The sequence below is a fragment of the Pagrus pagrus genome (genome assembly GCF_965226575.1).
Source record: "Pagrus pagrus genome assembly, chromosome: 12".
NCBI classification, from domain to species: domain Eukaryota; kingdom Metazoa; phylum Chordata; class Actinopteri; order Spariformes; family Sparidae; genus Pagrus; species Pagrus pagrus.
Window position 1 is genome coordinate 12,622,791 of NC_140196.1, and position 21,621 is coordinate 12,644,411.

General features: G+C 38.6%; 1 protein-coding gene across 3 annotated transcripts; it reads right to left on the bottom strand.

Moving 5' to 3' along the window:
• Positions 1-1,911: 1,911 nt before the first annotated feature.
• gjc2 (gap junction protein gamma 2) lies at positions 1,912-15,160 on the bottom strand. 3 transcript variants are annotated; one of them, XM_084370064.1, is made up of 3 exons: positions 14,489-15,160; positions 14,310-14,358; positions 1,912-4,249 (listed from the first exon to the last, which is right to left on the bottom strand). In XM_084370064.1, the coding sequence occupies exon 3, from the start codon at positions 4,218-4,220 to the stop codon at positions 2,964-2,966; it is 1,257 nt and encodes a 418-aa protein (XP_084226190.1). In that variant the 5' UTR covers positions 4,221-4,249; positions 14,310-14,358; positions 14,489-15,160; the 3' UTR covers positions 1,912-2,963. The 3 variants fall into 3 exon arrangements, with proteins under 3 accessions (XP_084226190.1, XP_084226189.1, XP_084226191.1); XM_084370063.1 differs by lacking the exon at positions 14,310-14,358 and having other exon boundaries at positions 14,489-15,159; XM_084370065.1 differs by lacking the exons at positions 14,310-14,358; positions 14,489-15,160 and adding an exon at positions 7,032-7,428.
• Between the last annotated feature and the right edge of the window lie 6,461 nt (positions 15,161-21,621).

The window sequence follows — 21,621 nt, forward strand, 5'->3', positions numbered from 1 at the left end:
GAATAAATAAATCTACCACACTGTTGCTGGTGAGATTTTTGTAGATTTATTTCGGATAATATAGGTAACTTTGAGTTTATACTGGAAAATGTGTGTTTTGGATTTGTAAGCTCATTTAGGCAATATATCAGTATCAGTTGTTTCTATCAATCCTGTTATATTTGTTGCAAAGTTCTACATTAAGTGTAAATTTGCAAAGGTAAACCCTCACTTCCAGGGTTACAAGTGAAATGAAACGGAGCTTCCTATTAAGACAGTAACCTCAGTTAGAACAAAGAAGCTGTTAAGACTGTGAGAATTTTAATGTTTTTACCTAAGTTTATTTTATCTGTCCACATTGAACCCTGGTACATTTCATCTTCTTATTAGTTTTCTTTTAATGTATTATTTATACTATAGAGTGCCAAAGTTTACAGTGTACAGTTGTGTTAAACCGCTCAGTGAACTACATCCTCTCCCTCAACACACGTCACCAACATCAACATTGCCACCAATTCGGCACAGAAAAGATACTAAAAAAGATTTTATTACCAACTGCAGTTACTGTACGTCTAGCTCATTAGTCATGTATGTATATCGTATGCATATTGAACAGAAGAGCAGCTTTACCTCTCAGAGGTAGCATTATTTCTTATTTATCAACTTGAGTTACCGCATATTCCAATATATTATATTAGATATATTCTATTTCTGGATTCATAATTAGCATTTTCTTTTTTCCTGGAATATACAGACAAACCTAATACAGTATAATAACAACTGCATTTCTTATAAAATGTTATAATTTTATAAACTGTAATACTCTGCCATTGTTAATTCTATGTTAATTATGACAAAATTCTAGCAGCATACAGGCATATAACTTACCCCTCACTGAGGCACTATAAACATTAACTCAGTAAAACGCTGTAAAACTTTTACAGAGCTAAATGTGTAACTCATTACCTGGTTAAAGATTTAAAAGATACAAGCCGGTTTGTTAAAAAAAAGTAAGTGATGTGAAAGTGCACTGAATGGCTTCTTCCACAAACAGAGATGCTTGACAAAAAGCTCTTCAATAGGGATCAGAAGCAGCTCTCCAGATCAATTATTTCAATACTGTCATTTTTAAACAACAAGCTCATTGGAATTTGACATGATGCCTTTCTATTTAAACAGGCTGAAGATTTCTTTCACACATCATCTATCCTATTGCTAAACCAAAATCCAAACTAAGTGTGCTGCTAAATAAGATCTGGATCTGAGGATGTTATGTGATATGTTTTATGGCCATGACTGTTTGATGTGCTTTGAAAAATCTATGATTATGTGTCATATAACTGTATGTTTAACTTGTGTGTTAACTTCTTGAATGTAACTTGCATTTTACTGTAAACAGACAATAAGGTCGTATTGTTCTCTCTGTGCCACTTGCTATACAAAGCAACCTACATTGGTGGGTAGAGCCTGGAAGTTGTTTCAAATTTAGATAGATCTACAATATATTGATACATTGCTTATAACTAAGAGAAAACAGTGAAAGTGTGTGGGTGTAGAGATAATTTAGTGATAACTTTTTTGCAAATTGGTTATGGGGTGATTCATATCTACTTTAGGTTGATTGACCGTAATTGACAATCTACTATGTGTAACTGAGGTTTACTGCCCGTTACATTTCAAAACTCTCAACATATCTGATCCCAACCATGAAATAAAATTGAATCAGTTTGTATAATTTAGTCATGTACAATTTGTCTGATGGTTTATGTTAGAATGTCTTTTGTTTATGCTTTGATTGGAGCTATAGCAACATACTTGTCTATACACTTTATTGCGAGTTTCTCTCTTTTTCATTTGCAGTTTCCAAAACACATTATTGCTATGTGCGAAATGAAGGAGGGAGGCAGATGTCTGTCAGAAAGCAAGAAATCAGAGGTTTCAAATAAGTTTATTTCTTCATGAATAAAATACTAGAACAGTCTTTGAAAGTTTGAGGCACTTTGAAGTATGACAACAGTGAAGGCAGGATTAAATATTACTCTGAAACCAAATCTAGAAACATACTGCTTCAATGACAGAAAAACCTAACATGCCTAAACAGAAGATAAACGTAGAGCTAATTGAATACCTAAGGAAGGGGTTTCTACTGTAGCCTATGTTGTATGTTCCCAGTTGTAAAGCATGCATCATCTGCTTCAGAATGCAGAAAATCAGTATTTAGTTTAGAAAATAATCAGATTTTCTATTCACTTACCGCTTCCCCTTCAGATGTGACACTGCAAGGCTTTGGAAAATATAGCATAGATAAAGGCTTTGCACGCAATGACTGAAAATCATCACACTGAGCAGATGTTGACCAGAGGAGCCTACAGTGACACAGCCCTGTTTCATTATCTTTATCAAAATATTTCACATTTAATCTGCTTCCAGCAACACTCATCCATACTACATCCAAAAATACCTCCCCAAATACTAAACATGCATCTTTCCAACAACAATCAGCGTTCTTCAGAAATGAGTCACTGTGCATTTGTACAGTGTTTTCACTGCATTCACTGCAAATTTGGATTGAGGGTACAATCACACACTTACAAAGTTAAGTTTCTTCAAATTAATCCAGTTCAGCGGCAGTCAAGGGTAGATCAGATAAATAGCTCGCAGCAGTCTGTTTATATTTTGACATTTTAGTTGGAATTAGAGATGTTTAACTAAATGAGCGCATGTTAATCATGTCCAAAAGCTATGGCAAGCACAAAATGACACACTACAGTAACAAAGAAGATTCATGATACTGGACTTGATCATTTCGTCATGTGTGTTTTCTCTTTTATCCCCCAAAACTGTGTATTGTACTCCTTCAGCTGGTGTGATTGAAATTCTCTCTTGTTATTGTCTCACACGCACACATATCCTCCAGCTCTGTTGCAGTGCAGTCCTGGAGTCCTTAAAGTTTTTACTGTTAATTTACTAAATTAGATGCACCTCTAGATCCAGACAGAGGTCTTTCCATTTTTTACAATGGTTGCAGCCTTCTCTGTGGCTGATTTCGGTCTTGCTCCCTGTTTCTCCTGGACTGTATTGACTCGATTTTGCTCTGCCATGGTTCCCCCAGATACAGGACTACTGGTTCTGGATGTTTGCGGGTTGTTTTTGGTTTGATATGTTTGAAAAGCCATATCGAGCTGTTCCTGGGCGACCCGCAGGTGCCGGTGTAGGCTTGCCAAATCAGAAGGGATGTTCTCGTCTGGGCTGGTGCACTGCTGCTCCTGGGCCACGTTGGCCACGTTCTGCTCGTGGGTGATGAGGCTGTTGGGGATTCTACCAGGTTTTTCTGTCTTCATCACAAGGTTGTATCCTGGAGGGGAGGCTGGGATGTTGCGTGAAAACGGGTAGCCGTAGGATGTCCGTCGGCCCCGGTTCCTCTTCATGCGAAGGGTGTCCCGAAAAGTGCCAATTCCTAAGTGAAGCATCTCACACAAGTTTAGCACGAGACAAAGACAGCTTACCACATACATGATGAGGAGGAAGATTGTTTTCTCTGTGGGCCTGGAGATGAAACAGTCCACTCTATGTGGACAGGGGACCCTGTTGCATACATACAAAGGACTAACTCGAAAACCATAGAGGAGGTACTGTCCTGCAAGGAAAGCGATCTCAAAAATAGCTCGAGACATAAGCTGAAGAACATAGATTCGCATCAGGCCTTCTTGCATTATTCTTCTGCGGCCGTCGTGTTTTGGTGGGTCTTTGTTAGTGCTGCTCACCGCTTCAGGTTTGGCCTCTTGCACCTCCAGCGTATCCTCATAGATCATCGGCTCAGCATCGTCGTCTTCATCCTCCTCTAAGACGTCCTCCAAATGATGGCTCTCTCTCCATCTGGAGTGAGGAGGAGGCTTTCTCCGAATCCTGTGGTTCTTCCTTCGCTCCTCATCTGAAGTTCGGGCTATCTTGTGGATGGCGTAACCCATGTACATGATGGAGGGAGTGGAGATCATGATGATCTGGAAGACCCAGAAGCGGACATGCGAGAGAGGGGCAAAGTCATCGTAGCATACGTTGTCGCAACCCGGCTGCTTGGTGTTGCAGGTGAACTTGGTCTGCTCGTCCGAGTAGATGGACTCGCCTCCAACCGCTGTGAGCACAATGCGGAAGATGATGAGCACAGTGAGCCACACTTTCCCCACGAAGGTGGAGTGGTGGTGGATCTCTTCCAGGAGACGAGTGAGAAAGCTCCAGCTCATGTTGCTCTAGCAAGCTTTTCAACTAGAATCTGTGAAAAGAGGATAAAGAATTGATTAAGCTCAAGTAGGGACCAATTAAAATCTATGAGTCACAGATGAACCAAATGTTTTTGTGAATCCCAATGAATATTTCTTTGTAGTACTATGTTGTAATGGTACGTTCTTAGATCAAATGCCTGTGCTGTTTTTTTGAAGTTTAACCAAATCCAGACGAAGGCTGCAACTAATTATTTTCATTTAATCTGTCAACTATCGTCTGTAAATGTTCAAGAGCCCAAAGTGGCATCTTTAAATATGTTATTTTACTTGACCACCACTCCCGCAAAAACAAAAGATATTTAATTTACTTTAGTAGAGCAAATAATGTAGTAAAACCAGCAAATAATCACATTAAGAACATGGAACTAGATCGTTCTTTCCATTATTGACTTAAATGATCCAAGGATTATCATAATAGTTGCCGATCAACTAATTGAAACAATTTTAGCTCTAATCCAGCTTGGATCTTTGACTAACCTTGTGAGGACGCAGTTTTTTTTGTTTGCAGCTGTCTCAGTTTAAATTAGCATCAAATCTTACTTCGCAAATGTCTCTCAGCTCAACTGTAGCCGTTTGAACTGTAGCACTTTCAATCAATTGCACAGCCAAACACAAGACAATGGCTCGTGTTGATTCATGTCAGTAAGCAGGGTGATGTCATTCAGCCACCCTATCTAAACACACAGCCACACATGTCTAATATTACAGTCTAGCAGATTGAAATACTTTGCAAAGGGGCTGGAATGGCAAAAAAGCAAAGATTATAAACAAAAAAAAAGAGAAAAAAACACGTACAGTTCCACCAGCAACAACAATCACTTTGATTAAAGCTTTGATCCAAGGACTCGACAAGAGGGTGACAGACTGAAAACACAAAATGAAACCGACAGTGCTCTGACTATGAAAAGCCTATTCTGCTTCAAGACTGAGTGCCACTTCACAAACATACTGTACTCGGCTTTTCTTCGTGCCAAGGGACACACACACAAACACAGCAAAACAGATGACATGAAACCTCACAGTGTCATCCTCTCCTCACAGTCAGAGTCACTGCTGACTCTGTGAGGTGAATGAAGCTGCAGTGAGGAGACAGCGTAACGCTTCTGTCCCTCCATTCATGGGCCCGAGCTGCCGAGTTCACGTTGATCTCATGACTGCGGCACTGTGTTCCCTGGCGTGGGATGTGTCATCTCCCCTGCCATCTGAGTGAACAGGAGAGGCTTGTTGCTCTGCCACGAGGCCTCCCCTCCAGATCCAGCACTGCTGACGCTGGGGAGGGGTACAGCCACATGGAGACAGATGGCATCTATGGTGGGGATGCTCATGTCTGCCCCAGGATGACATGACAGGAGGGCCACTACACCGAGGATTTACAATAAAGTTTGAATGAATATGTTGTGTATCATAGCAACATTACATAACCTTATATGGTACTATACATCGAAAGATGATCAGAATTGAAATATGGTCAAGACCAATATCCAACTCGCAGAAGCAGTGGTGTTTTAATTAAGGTAAAACAGACAAAACAGCATCATAATGAAGTACTGTAGTGCTGCAGAGATGCCCTGGCCTACAAATCTTTTTCTCCAGATGTAAGAAAATATGTTTCTTACATGCCACATTATCATGATTTTAATAGTTTATTTTAGTGAAATAAAAATCGTGAATCATATCGCAATTGTAATATCCGTCAAAAATAATAATAATTTTTTTTTTAACATTTCAAGTCACCTTATATTGTACTATTATACGTGTGATATCCGCCTGCTGTTGATGTGTTTTACAGCCTCTTATGTGAAGGATTTGCTGCCTTTTCTGGCTTAAATTTTTCAGTGCTGTTGCCATTTTAACCAGGTCTCCCCAGAAGAGACATTTCTAATCTACATGGGACTTAGTTTGATTAATAAATAAAGATTAGATTTTACGGAAGTTAAAGAGTGACACGTTCACATCAAGCGCACCAATGTAAATGCGTTGTTTTGCTTGAGACTAAATAAAGCCTGAGATCATGAGTTTGAGCTTCATACGTGTCTGTTGAAATATCATACAAAGCAACGGAGTAAATCATTTTCATATATAACATTTAAAATAGTGAAACACAAATGCCATACTTTTTAAGATTTAAATGTTATAGAAATACAGCTTATCTAATAATATTAGCTACAGAGGTATTGCAGTTACAAAAATATTAAAGTATAATAAATGCATTCACTCATGTTTTCAAATTCCACAAAATAGAGAAACTTATTTTAATAAGGGTGTATTATAAAGGGATATTCTATGAATTGACTTCAGTAGAGGTAGTTCAATTCAATTGACCTTATTTCCATGTCAAGATATAAATGTATATCAGCGCAGCTCTTAAATCAAGAATAGTTATCGCATGTATACATTCAAACTTGTTTAATATAGTAGTTGACTGCGTAGTATCATCTTTAGCTTTGTGCTGTTACATAGTTAAGATCACAGTGTTTGGTTAAGCCATTTTTTTTCAATTGTTGGACCAGGTATTTCATCAGAAATACATTAATGTCTAAAGTTTTTAAAATGATTAAACATGCATCATATTGTTCTAAAAATCTAACAAAAGTTTCTTTTCACACTGGTTCAGTTGCTTTGCCTTTGTGGGAAAATATTCATATTTGAATGACAATTGCAATGTCAATAATCTTTCAACGGGGTAAATTCAGACACAGGACCTCACAATGTACATCTATAATGATTTTCTGTAGTTTCTTTATGGCAAAGTCAGTAACTGAAACAACCCACCTGGAAAAGTTGCACATGCATTTCCCATCCTGAAGGTCTCCTCAGCCCTCGCTAGATATCTGATCCATGGAATACCACTTCCATCCTAACGTCCTGGCCTTTTCTGTCTTATTGACAGCTTCCAGAGTGGCAAAAACCAGAAACAATGATGGAACTTATCAGACAAGACTTTCTATTTATCCTCTTTTCCCACTCTGTTAAGAAGTGAGGTCTCGCCGCTGTGAATGCCTCACATTCTAGCTTGTGTCTGGTTTCTATTACACCAGCCTTCTGCCCAAGAAGGAAGTATAAAAAAACAGAGAGGCAGAAAAAAAATCCTCCTCTGGCAAGTGACCCTCATCCGAGGGTTCAGACTTGAGGATATCGTACTGCAGACTGAAATGAACACCCAGCTGAGGGAGCGTGTTAATCGCACACGCAGTCAACCTCCCCCCAACGCTCATGTGCAACATTTGTAACACAGATGAAGAGGGTCTCTCTCTCTCTCCCTCTCTGTTTCTCTTACTTTGTCTCTATCCCTCCCACTCTCTCTACATCTCCATCCATCTATGTATCTCAGCGTCTTGTCCTCATGCCCTCCAACCATGTATGCAGCATCAGTAGTAGCTCATTTTGAGAGAAAGGGTGATGTATAAAGTTGTAGAACACTTCACACGTTTACAAAAATGCAGATCTTTAAAACATCCTCATCTCTCCCTCTCTGTATCACACACACACACACACACACACACACACACACACACACACACACACACACACACTAACCCTTTCCTACACTTAAATCTACCCTTGACCTTAAAACAAGCCTTAACCCTCAGACATCCACAATGTCCCCACTTAGCATAAATGTCCCCATAACGCTGTGAAATTTCATGCACACACACATCAACAGAGGTAAATGCAGAGGAGCAACCTCTATATTTTCTGTCAATTACATAACAGTTTACAGTGGGTGACACTTATGGAAAAACAACTCTGTGAGACAAAGGAGTGAGACAGGGACTTTGAGGACAGAAGTGTCACTGAGACATAAGCCACCTTGCCTCAGTGCAGATCCGCTAGAATGTAACCAGCAGGTACGCTCAGTCATATCAAGTGCCATAATATTTAGATCCTCCATCCAGGCGGATGGCCAGATAACAGAGCAGTGGATGGGTCGCACTCCGCACTCCCGCTACATGTCCTTTCTGACTTGATGTTTACTCTTCAAGCTTTCACCCCGGCATGCGGAGCGCAGTAGCACACGTTACTTAAGGCACGTGATAGATTTTTTCACATTAGAGCAAGAACGGCTGTATGTGTGCAGAAGCCTCTGTCTCTTTCTCAAACACACACACCTCATTACATTTCTTTTGAGCCTTTAAATGACGGGACAAAGTACAGATGAGGATGCAAGATTAAAATCGGAAAGGAATGTCCCCATTTCTTTCTTCTGTGTGCCAGACTTTGCTGTCAAGTGTGGAAAGGGATCTAAACTCAACTACCTTTAATAGAGGACAGACAAACGGGTTGGTGTCTGGCTTGCATCAGTGAAATGTGTCTGGTCTTTGTCAGAGTGACCATATTATTATAATGTTACTTTCACAAGGCCCTCAATAACCCTTAGTTATGACCTGTATACCGCTATAAAGCGAAGAATAACGTTCAACAACATCAGCAAGGCCCCCATCAATCAGATCACAGTTTTAACCTAGTTCCGTAAATGATGATGAAGAATTCTTTATTTCCTGAGTCTGACTACATCGTTACGAATATGAGACTGCCTTCAGTTGGTCAGAGAGCAAGGACTATAGCAGCAAGACGTGTCAAGAATAAAATAATACAAGCAAATGAGTCTTTGCATTTAGATCAGATTCTGTCTGAGTAGTTTGCAGTCTACAGAGAGCTCTGAGAGCCAAGCCATCTGGGCCTGCAGGACCCATACTCCGGAGGCCTCGCCTTCAAGCCTCCCCTCTCCGTCTGACTGAGGAGATGTGGCGTAGCGAGCACCCCTGGTGCAGCACTGAGGAAACAGAGACAGGGGATGCTGCTGGAATGACTAGAGCATTTGGGGTTTGGACATGTGCTATCCCTAAGGGACAGATGAGCACGTGTTTTTAAGTTGCAGTGCATTTCTCTAGATCCAAAATCTTCCCGTCATCCAAGAGACACAGATGGTCCAGTGGAGATGGTTGATGAGTGAACATTCAACCAAAAGTCAATTATACAGTCAGAGTTATATTCCTAGACAGTTAGTAGAACTTGCTGCTCATGGTGGGGATTTAATTAACACTCACTGAGGTTTTACTGTGCTTTAATTGAATGTTCGATCTTTCATTTCATATTTCATCTTTTACTTTTTAATTTCATACATGGTATTTTTAATCATCTTAAATTCAAGTTGTATTTGGTTATAAATGTAAAAACGATTTTACACATTTTTGTATTTTACAGATCTTTCTAAGTTACAGTTTTAAAAATAACATGTACAGTAAACCATGGGTTTTTTTGGTTGATTGTGTGGCCCTTTTGTTGTTTTGGAAATATGTGAAAGAAAAATGCAGCATATTTTTAACACTATTTTTCTTTTGAAATTAGGGCTATCTGCAGGATGCACAGTGTAAGCCTAAACTGGCAAAAGTACCATCAGACTACAGAGCAGCTTCTTTCCTCCGGCTGAGACTCAATACCATGCAATTATAAAGATAGCCAATAGCCAATCTCCTGGCTAATGGTCTTGTTTGCATGTGTAGGTCGTATAGAGTGAGACTGTGTCACAACAAAAATTCCTTGTAGTTAAATTATAGAAAAATAGTTCACAATCATCATATTTACCATTAATATAATATTTATTCCTGGGCAGTTAATTTCATTATTCTTCACATGGTAGAACAGCATTTATATGGCTGATGGGAAACACAGTACATTTGTAAAATGAGCTGGTTTTTGAAAACTGCACTAAAATATTTGAACTGCTCAAAACAAAAGTGCACAAATGCAAAGAGTCAAACCAATGACTAGCCTAGTTTTGAATGTGTTGTCCCTGTGTCATTCAGGCTCTTCTAGCTTTGGGAGACTGCAGTTCATGTTGATAAATATTGATTGGACTGCCCAGGGCGGGGCAAATGGTACAGTATTCCCCTGTAAGACACTGTTTGACATTGCTGTTGTTACAAGGACTGGCATCATGCGACAGCCAAATGATGGTGTTTAATATTCATTAGGTTAAAGTTATATTTGGTGCTAAATGTAAAATAGATCTTTGTTTTTTCATATGTGGTGACATCGGTGAGATTTGGACAAAAAGAATCCAATATGACAGCTGCCAAATAAACACGTCAAATTTATTCTAAAAAGCAATCAGTGAAATTGTTGTGGTACATGTCCCGTATGAACTGTTTCTTTTAAACGTTTATTGTAAATAGAAACATTTTACCTGAATGATTTTTTTATTCGCAGACTGTTTCACCTTTAAGAGGCCACTGGGAGCTGTGAGGGTTGGCAGCGTAGCCGAGTGTTAAAATGATGCAACATGGAGGAGTGAACATCTCGACAACTCTCCTTGGCCGCCACCAATGTCATCACAAGAGTTTTAACCACATGTATTTACTGAACAAAGTTGATGTGAGCAGACTGGGGGCTGTGGAGGTCTGTGTTTATGTAACAGATCAAGCTCCACCATGTGACTTGGATGTGCCCCCACCCTCAGAGAAAAGAGTGACACAAGACACCAGAGCAAAAACATGCAACTTGCTGCTCGGACTCCTCCTCTCTCTCATCTCTCCTACTACTATCATTAAGCTGCTCTTACCAGGCTGTGGGGGGCTATCCCATAGGCAGCCTGAGAGTGGTGGCAGTCCCATCTCATTTGTTCATTTTTCTCCCAGTTTCTCAGCCGAGCCTATCCTACCCCCGGGGTGAGTGCGTCCCGTGCCAGTTTTACTAAGGCTGGACTCCACTGAAGCGACTGAGATGAAAAGCCTTGAGGTGAATGCCAACAACTTCCCTCAGCCAGGGCTCTGCATCTCCCACATACGGGCAAAGCAACTTGTTTTGAGTGTGCATTACACTGTTTTAGCACTGCACTCACAAAACAATGGAAACTCGTTTTCATCATTAGTGTTCTGTGGTTCAGTTGCTAAAAAATAGCAACTCCTGTACAAATAAACAAATAGATATAATACAATTAATATTTGTTAATATGTCAAGGGAATACACTTCATAAAAGATTCCATCATATCCCAAAATTATTTAGCATAACAAGTGAAGCCCTCATTTTTCATCCCATATTTATACTCACTTAAAAACACAAGTCATACGTCCAATTAAAAAAGGGGTTGAGTGGGGTTGCTATATAACTCACGGCTTCACCTCCCCTCTGAAATTATAATGGATGTCATGACTCATATTTCTCATCTGTTGTGCACATGGAAATAAAAAATATTATTTCTTCACTCAGAATGAGTTTTCAAACTCACTTATCAGCCTAGCCTCCAGGATAAAATGTTGGCAGTTAACATTTCAGCAAACCACTAATACCTTCACATTTGTACGTGCCATAGGTTACGTACCATATTGATGTTTCTGTATTTAGGCTACATTATGTTCTTATGACCCGGCTGTCATATCTGGAGATGGAGAAGGCTGCCAAGCTAGTGACCACCGTTTTCAACATCTGTAAGTGTGAAACCAGTGGACAGTTTGAAGGAGACGTCGGCACAATTTCCAATCTTTGTGGCAACGGGCAGTTGGGATAGCTTCAGCTGCATTTGTGGTGACCCAAACAGGTATTGTAAGCATAAACATAATCTTTTCCTAAGCCTAACCACATGATTTTGTGCCTAAACCTAACCAGAGCTTAAGCACAGCATTGTCACACGATAACATTAAAATTGAACCTAAGTTTTAACATATCCATGGTTTTACAGAAATGTAAAATGCCAACATTGAAATAGTTTTAGTCATAAATCAGACGTATGTATAAAAATAGAATAGGCTTCTTTCTTGTCTCAGATGGAGGTTCATTTTTACTGCCCTGATATGCTGCAAAGTTCTGCTAGTATGGATTTGCCATTTAAAACTCTCGATATGTACATCGATGTCGATGCATTATGTGAGGTACATGGCTGAATGGCATCAAGAGTTCAAAAATCTTGCCTTGCCTTACTTTTTGTGCCTGTTAGATTTTTTTACAGGAGAGGTATTAACACTGGAAAAAAGTGAAAACCTGTGTTTTTTCATCAACAGTGGCTTCTGTACATGACTGACTGTAAGCTTCATGACACAGTATCCACATGTATCATGTTTGGCCTTTGTCAGAACAGACATCTTGAAAACAAGACTGACTGATGATTTAGGCTATATTGTTGACAATGTGTATTCAAAACCAGGGCGATATAGTTGACAATTGAAGGATATCCTGTGTGTTTTTCCACTGAATTTGTCTAAGCTGATTCCAGTATACATAATTCATTTTGATAAGTCTGCATTTCAGATTTCCTCACCTGAATTTTATCTCTGTCATTTACTTTGAAACAGGATTCTGACCAAGATGAACGTTAAGATACATTATCATATAACACTCACATAAATAAATAAAAAACCTACATTGATTGACTGATGAAGTGTTTCTCATCAGGGCAGTAAAATCCAACTACACATCCAAATAAAACAAAATCACTGCTTGGCTTGCAGAGCTGGGGGGCCTTAATCTTTGACATTATCTTGTCTTAACTGGCCATGTCACGGGCTGATCTGGGGCAAGCCCAAAGGAGCAGCAGACCTAGTCAGGGTCATTTGGACTACCAGAGATATGTTTACTGCAGCTCCTTCCTTCCAGATGCCTTTGTGCCGCCGTTGCCCTTCTCCAACTCAGTGAACTCCATACACTGGTAGCAATGCTGCAGGACTGCTGATAACAGCAATATAGCCTCTCTCTTTGGCGTACACTTACACAACAAAAGCTCAGATAAAAACTGTACATGTGTGCATACTGTATCGGGTACTAGTTAACTCATGTGACATTTAAAGCTTGGTTATTAAGCCTGTAAAATTGCAAAGAACAGGCACACGATTAGGCAAAATATTAACCTTCAAGGTCATCATTTGATTATATCATAACATATGTGGTGAATATTATTCACAAACAGATAAATAACACCTGCTAATTAATACATATTAGTCAGTATAATTAGTATGTTTGCTTTACAAATATAGTATGCAATTTATCTTCTTTTCTTGTATAATGTCAGTGTGTGTGTTTCTCCACTAGATGGCAATCATGTATTAAATCAACACAGGCTCTGCATGAACTTTCATAACCCTTTTAGACACTTTGAGGTAAATGACTTGTTTTGACTCAGTCAGACCATGTTTGAGGATAACCCTCCTGATATTGGGAGCAATGACCCAGTTGATTTTGGGTAACATTAGATGGAAAACATCAGAACAAACCTGTGTCAGATCTTTAACACAGCCAAAGGTTGAATTATAGTATTCCAGTTCATTTGATCCATCTAATTACGAATATTTGTGTAGAGGAATACAGGAAAAAGTTATTACTGTACAATTCATCTCTATGGTCATTTGCCACAGTGCACTCCGGTAAAGCACACAGACTTTCACTATAGCTACAACTCTCTCTGGGATAACCTGCACAGGAAGGCTTGGTATATCTGCTGCGGGCTCAATGATTCTGGCATTGTGGACTGCTTTCCTGTTAAACTGATTCACTTTTGTTATCACAAAAATAGGTTGTTTCTTTTCTGATTTGAAAATGTTTAAACCCCTACTTGTTTAGAAAGTGCACCATTCAAATGTACTGAATATAAACCAGTAGCTAGTTTCAGTATTTAATGGTTCTATCTATTACACTCTTGAAGAGAAAAAAGACTCTCCAGCTGAAGAAATTAGGGGAGAGGAGAGGATAGATCAGAGGAGCCACGCATCCTCCTCTTTGTGACGTTGTTTCCTCTGTGTAGAGCGAAGGGATTAACTAGCAAAAACAAATATAGCCACCATTGTCTGTGTAGAGTTTTGTTTCCTGGGAAGTACTTCCTTTGAGACACAGGTTCTGTCCAGAGAGTGTTTTGTTTTTCTACCCATGCTCATGTTTTCTCAGGACTAAATGTCCTTTTTTTTCTTTTAAATGAAACAACTGATTTTCAATGATGACAACAGGACACAGTGGGAAACAACAATAGACTGTGTTAAAAACTAACTAACCTCTAAGCATTGGTCTTTACCCTCCAGTATAGAAAATGTATCAATTATTATGAAGGAAAATAAAAACAAACCTACTTTTCTGCCACTCGACTTCAAGTTGTATCAATCTACATTTCCAGTCGAACTGAAATGTTAGTAAAAGTAAAAAGTCAAAGCCGTCGTTTATACATAAAAATCCAATAATTCCTCAAGAGCCTTCAGCATTATCAACAGCACCACAGTGAAACAAAAAGACAATGAAAAGCTGTACGTACCTGTCCATGTGGATAAAGCAGGAGCTTATTCTATGCTTTACGGTAGGTCATCCTGGGCGGGCATCCAGAGGCATCGTTTCACTGCTCAGGCTCAGAAGCAGGATGAGCGAGACAATGGGTCATTTTTCTTCAAAACCCCTCACCACCAAGTACAGGCAGGACACTCAGGAGACCAGCATCCTGCCAAAGGCCCCATTGTTCGTCCTGCCCGTCTGCCTGCCTTTCCATGACCACTGACTGTTTATTTATTTAAATCAGGATGAATCCTACTACCAGCCCATTCATTCTTGCAGAATCGAACAGTGACGTCGATCTGGACGTCCAAAACCGCGCATTTCTTAATTTAACTAACTGTATGCATATTTGAGTGAGCATGACAATTCAGATTATCACCGGCTATACATATTATTTCTTTAGGTATTTAGTCTCCAACTGCATTTCTGGGTGTTCTGCACATATTCTACATCTACATAAAGATGTCTTCTGATGCATGTTTTGATGGGGATTTTTATAAGAACAAACAGCTTTTCTTTGCCATTTTCGAAGGTTATTTTCAAGGCCAAAAAAGCTCATGTAAGGCTTTTCCTCAGCTGGATTCAGAGGGCTTTTTGTTTTTTTGTCAAGTGATGGGAATACGACATGACAACTTCTTTTCCTGATGTGCCATGGCATGCCAAAAACTTGACGATCACAAGAGATCTGATATTCTTTTCTTGGCATTGTGTTTGACCTTTTGTTCTCTATTTGTATCATGAGAACTTGAAGTAAAACTTACAGTGCATGCAGCAGTTTGTACTGTGATTTCTCGAGATCTCGAGGTAACGAAACTTTGTTTTCCCGAGATAACGATATAATTAATTCGAGATCTTGAGCTGTTGTAACATTCATTCATCCCTTCATCAAAAACTAATTTAGTATAGAAAGCATAAACGCACAAAACAAACAGAGAAATAGACTTATCTACAGTTGTGTTCAAGAAACCCATCGGTCAGCAGAGAAATCTCAGGCCTATCATATCAGAGTCATTATCTCGAGATCTCGAATTAATTATATCTTTATCTCGGGAAAACAAAGTTTCATTATCTCGAGATCTAGAGAAAATTATCCCGTTATCTCAAGAAAACGGCAGTTGTTATTTCGAGATAATAACTCGAGAGCTCGAGAAAACAAATGAAATGAACTCGTTATCACGGGAAAACGGAGGAAATAAAATGTATGAATGCATGGCCCTTTAGGGCTTCCGTAGTTTGCCACATTTGTTACTTCATTCTAAGCAACAATCAGAAATTTAAAGTATATTTGAGTGTCTTCTTCTCATACTTCACCACAATTAATGACCGACTTATTGAAATAATTATTGAAAAATTCCATTCCACTACAATTATCCGGTTTAGTTATTCTCTACTTTACAAAGCTTATTGCACACAAAATATGTAAAAGTGTTCAAGTATAGCTGGAAGTATTTGTCAATTAATCAATTTTCAAAAGATTGATTGGCAACTACTTTAATCATCTTTTAAGTCAATTTTTCATGCAAAATTTTTTATTTAATTTAATAGATTTTACAAAATGATCTTGATATTTTTTGTTTGCTCTGAATTATTAGTGCTTTCACTGCTGATGAACAGTGGGCTGAGGGTTGATGTCTCAACTGAACTGTATCTTGTTGTAATGTATCAGTGCCACAGGGTGGCAGTATGTATACTTGTATTGTCATGGAACACAAGTCACACAATTTTTCACATTTCACACTTTCCTACAAATATTTCACAATAAAGTCTTGTTGAGAAATGAAGGGATTCTGTCCACTGAAACACTTTAATGTGACATATGCACAGGAAGTGTTTGGTTTGTTGACAGCATAATGCCGTAACAAAAAAAAGGGAGCAGATCAGATCAACAATTAAGCAGCTTTGTATTAAAATATGACCAATACTCTTTAAAGAGAGGCCGAAGCCAAAGCACAGTCTCTTTGTGAAAACAGGCAGCACATAAGTTTCCTGAAGAATATAGTAATGTATCCATGTATTGTAGGTGGAATTGTTCTTGATTCGCAACAAAAAAAAAGCTTCTTTATAAAATATCTATTAGGGGGAAATGAAGACATTAACTGCACTGCCAAATGGCACAAGATAACTTACGCAGTTACCTTGAACATGTTGCCTTTTTTGTTTAGATGTAGCCAGGTTTTTGTTTACAGGGCCAGTTCGGTGGGAAACTGGTTGCCAACTGATAAAATACCCAGACAATCTAACATCTTCTGCCAACTTATCTCACATCAAACCTTATTTATTCATCCTCATTTCTTTTTGCAAAGAAAACATTCATTAAACATTTGCGTAATGTTAAGAGATTTCTCTTTTACCCTAACCCTAACCCTGACCCTTAGCTGACACTTTCTCTATGAAATGACAAACAAGTGTGGCAGATTATAGAAGCTGTATCTAACCAATGTTTATTCTATCTCTGAAAGAAAAATATCATTACAATTGTGACTCTATACATGTCATAAAAACCTCAGTTAAATCTGGTTTGAAATGGCCGGAAAACTGCATCTCTCAACACTGCTGAGAAACTGAGTTAATGAGTAACAGGAGAAAGTACATTGCCAGCTTTATCTAAAGGTTAAGGTTTTATAGAGCAATGTTAGACTTGGCAGAGAAACAGAAGACTTTCCTCAAACAGTGGGATTTTCAAGTCATTTACTGTCACAAGATATAAAACCACCATTGACTCAATAGAGTTTGCAGGCAAATGTTGTTGTGAATTGTGTTTGAAAAGCATTAATATATATCATCACAGCTCTGACAAAGCGAAGTAGAGTAAATTGAGAAGAGTGCATCTTAAAACAATGCTGGAGGTCAATGAACCTTGCGGGCTTGAGCCTGATGCCCGCAGGTTTTCTGACATTACATTTTATGAATAAAGACAATAATTTGGTTTGTGTAGTTAAGAAAAACACACATAGGGTTATGCAGTTTTGTACTTCAGCAGTTTGTCTTTGGTTTGTGAGTAAGAAGAAAAAGACAGGTGTGTTTTTATAAAGATGTGCAAAAGTCTAAGATAAGCAAGGCCTTTACCCACATGAAGATATCTTATCAGCACAGCACCAGCATGGGCTGAGGTATGTTGGCAGTGAAGTGACATTTCTCATAAGGCATTGCCATACTATCATCAATTATCAAATAGCCTGACGGAGGGGGATGTTGTGCCAGTGTGATTGTTCCATGAAAAACCTTCATTCAAGTCTGTGAGAGTTAATTTTTAGTCTATGACACTGACACCATCTTTTTTTAATTTTGGCGGAATTCCAAAAATGTCAGAATGAATTTGATTGCAATGGATTTAGATCACTTGTGCGCAGGGTGTGGAGACCGCCTCCTAATTGATGAGTGAAAGCAGCTTGGGGCATTCAACTTCCAGTCAGTCAGAGTGTGACAGTGCCCTCATTCTTTCTATTGAGGGAAATTGTGCTTTCAACACCCCAGTTCAGTGACCAGCAATAGTCACCCTTCAACTTGGCTACCTGCATCTGGACCGGGCTGAAGTGTGTTTCTTGCCTTTCAAATAGCCTGACGCCTGCAGGTTTTCTTTTGTTTGTTAAGATTTGTTTAGTTTTTCCATGGGGGACATGAGAGGTTGAAGAGGCATTTGTTGCCATTTGTTGATTATTATCCAAGTATTTGGCATTCCCTGGAAATATATATTAGTTTTGTTTACATTTGTTATGTGGGTTGGGGCTGGTTTGTAAGAATTATAAAAAATAGATAAAAAATCTGTTTGGATAATTTTTTTTAATTTATCGTCTAACTGTAATTTCTTATTTCAGATTATTTCAATTTAGCTCAGCCACTATCATGGGTAAATGAATTACACTGTCAAACACCAGTAGGTTATCTTTTAGCCAAAACCAATGTTTCCCAACATCTGCTGAATCATGCAGTTAAAAATTACATGAAACCGGTTGAAAGCAGGATTCACTGTCACATTAACAAGTGTTGTCTGATGCCACACAACAATGGCAGCACCCATGTGAAGGGGTCAGGGTGTATTTTGAGACTGCAGTATTTGTATAAGGCTAGGGAATTTAATGTCTAGGTACATTTCTGCATAATTTGGTTTGTGTAGTTAAGAAAAACACACATAGGGTTATGCAGTTTTGTACTTTAGCAGTTTGTCTTTGGTTTGTGAGTGAGAAGAAAAAGACAGGTGTGTTTTTATAAAGATGTGCAAAAGTCTAAGATAAGCAAGGCCTTTACCCACATGAAGATATCTTATCAGCACAGCACCAGCATGGGCTGAGGTATGTTGGCAGTGAAGTGACATTTCTCATAAGGCATTGCCATACTATCATCAATTATCAAATAGCCTGACGGAGGGGGATGTTGTGCCAGTGTGATTGTTCCATGAAAAACCTTCATTTCAAGTCCATGAGAGTTAATGTTTAGTCTATGACACTGACACTATCTTTTTTTTCTTTTGGCGGAATTCCAAAAATGTCAGAATGAATTTGATTGCAATGGATTTAGATCACCTGTGCGCAGGGTGTGGAGACCGCCTACTAATTGATGAGTGAAAGCAGCTTGGGCCATTCAACTTCCAGTCAGTCAGGGTGTGACAGTGCCCTCATTCTTTCTATTGAGGGAAATTGTGCTTTCAACAGCCCAGTTGAGTGACCAGCAATAGTCACCCTTCAACTTGGCTACCTGCATCTGGACCGGGCTGAAGTGTGTTTCTTGCCTTTCAAATAGCCTGACGCCTGCAGGTTTTCTTTTGTTTGTTAAGATTTGTTTAGTTTTTCCATGGGGGACATGAGAGGTTGAAGAGGCATTTGTTGCCATTTGTTGATTATTATCCAAGTATTTGGCATTCCCTCAAAAGTTTTGTTTACATTTGTTATGTGGGCTGGGGCTGGTTTGTAAGAATTATAAAAAAATAGATTAAAAATCTATTTGGATTATTTTTTCATTTATCGTCTAACTGTAATTTCTTATTTCAGATTATTTCAATTTAGCTCAGCCACTATCATGGGTAAATGAATTACACTGTCAAACACCAGTAGGTTATTTTTTTTAGCCAAAACCAATGTTTCTCAACATCTGCTGAATCATGCAGTTAAAAAAAGCAGGATTCACTGTCACATTAACAAGTGTTGTCTAATGCCACACAACAATGGCAGCACCCATGTGAAGGGGTCAGGGTGTATTTTGAGACTGCAGTATTTGTATAAGGCTAGGGAATTTAATGTTTAGGTGCTTTTCTGCACATTTAATGCACAGAGGCTGCACTGCTGAGAGGGTCAACTGTGTGTACACTTGCCAAAGAGACATCATTTTGTTACGATCGATCACATTTTTTGATTAACTTTTTGCGTCTCGCACCTGGAACGCTTTGAGGTCAGAGGTTGGAAGTTTTAACTAGAAAATTTCCACCTCCAACGTTGTCTGGAAGCTGCATTACTCACCTGCCCCTAGTTTTGCCATCAGTCAACATGTTTATTAACTCTGTTGGTTTCTATTCATCATTGTGTGTTCATTGCCCTCCAGCATTTCCCCCACTGCTAGTCTGCATAGTTTTTGACTTAGCTTTTTATCTGCGTCATGCCTAGATTTGTTTGCCTGTTCTGGGACAACCCCCTGTGAATGACCACCATAAACACATTTTTAGATAACGTAATCTAATACTTCTCCACAATTATAGTCCTCATAAAATAACAATAAACACCTCTCTAACACAGTCTCTAGGTAATAATTATTGCAGGATTATAACAAGGTTTTTGGTTTTGGCATTGAGTCTAAGATTGGACAGCTGCTAAATAGGAAAAAACAAACCTACTGGATTGTTTTACTGACGTTTCCACCATGTTATGTCAGATACTGGAAATGATGTAGACGCACAAATGGCATTCATTAGTACCACGTGTGTGTGCTTCAAACAAGCTGCTGTTCCAGTAAACACAGTGAGGGGAAACACACTTCCTTCTTCAGAATGTCAGATTTCAAAACATTTACTGTAATAGTAACTGAGGAACATATAGTGCAATCTTTTTTATGATAGTACAAAAAGCATTATGTTATCAGTAAATGTGAAAGTGAGACATATTATCCTTTTTCAAAGGGTATTGCAATTATTGAACGTTTGTTCATACTAATCTTATTGCGACAATAATGTTTAAATTGTAACTGGAAACCACTTTCTTTCTTGTCTGATTTTTGTCAGTTTTATTTTTTGTTTTTGTCTCTGCCTTCTTTTGTTTCTCTTTCCTAAAATGTGGTCTTGAGCCATCCTCAGTTTCTGTATATGTGCTGGGATGTACCCCTTTGACCTCATGTAATAATTATAATTTAAAAAAGCATACATAACATTTAAAAAAACTCTTTCTCGTTCTCTCGTTCTCTTTGACAAACAAAAATCAAAGTTTGATAATGCAGTCTTTCTTACAGGAATATTGTAGTAAATTACATTATGTTTCAATAAGTTTTGTTTTGAGAGCCGCTAAACAGCATAGGGCAAAACAAACCATATGTGCACTTAACATTTTTGTTTCCTTGAGGTTAACCAGAATCTGTTTGAACAATGAAATATGGCATTCATTAGTGATAGCATTCCTGGCATGTGTGCGCACCAGTGAATGTTTCAAAACACGCTAAAAATAGCCATTGTGGTCCACACTCCACAAACTTTCTTCCCAAACTGTCAGATCTTCAGGCATTCTTAAGTTGTAAAAATGATTTTAAACCAGGTACAGTGTTGAAGATTTGTTCTTAAATTAAAGTGGAACATCTAGTGTAATCACGTTTTATATAACAGCAATATATTTGTATATACCTCAGAACATCTATAAATGGGATGTCTGTACAGAAAGTTTGGGCCTCTGTGTCTCTGAATCATATTTGGGATCACAAAGCAACATTTCTCTTAAATAATACATTGCTCAGCTCTTTTGTGAGAAAAATGCCTATTCCCTGGTTTGTTACATGTAAGCATAACAATATATTTGCTATCTATTTTGTGCTACTGTACGATTGCTGTGATGTGACTACAATAACCTACCTCCTCCACAACAAACTTGTAGAAATAGATGTTTTAAGAATATTGTGATTTACCCACAGTACAGATGATGATCAGAGTTT

Bases quoted from the DNA above. Each gene is read 5' to 3' on its own strand.
- gjc2 (XM_084370064.1), bottom strand. From the start codon at position 4,220: ATGAGCTGGAGCTTTCTCACTCGTCTCCTGGAAGAGATCCACCACCAC.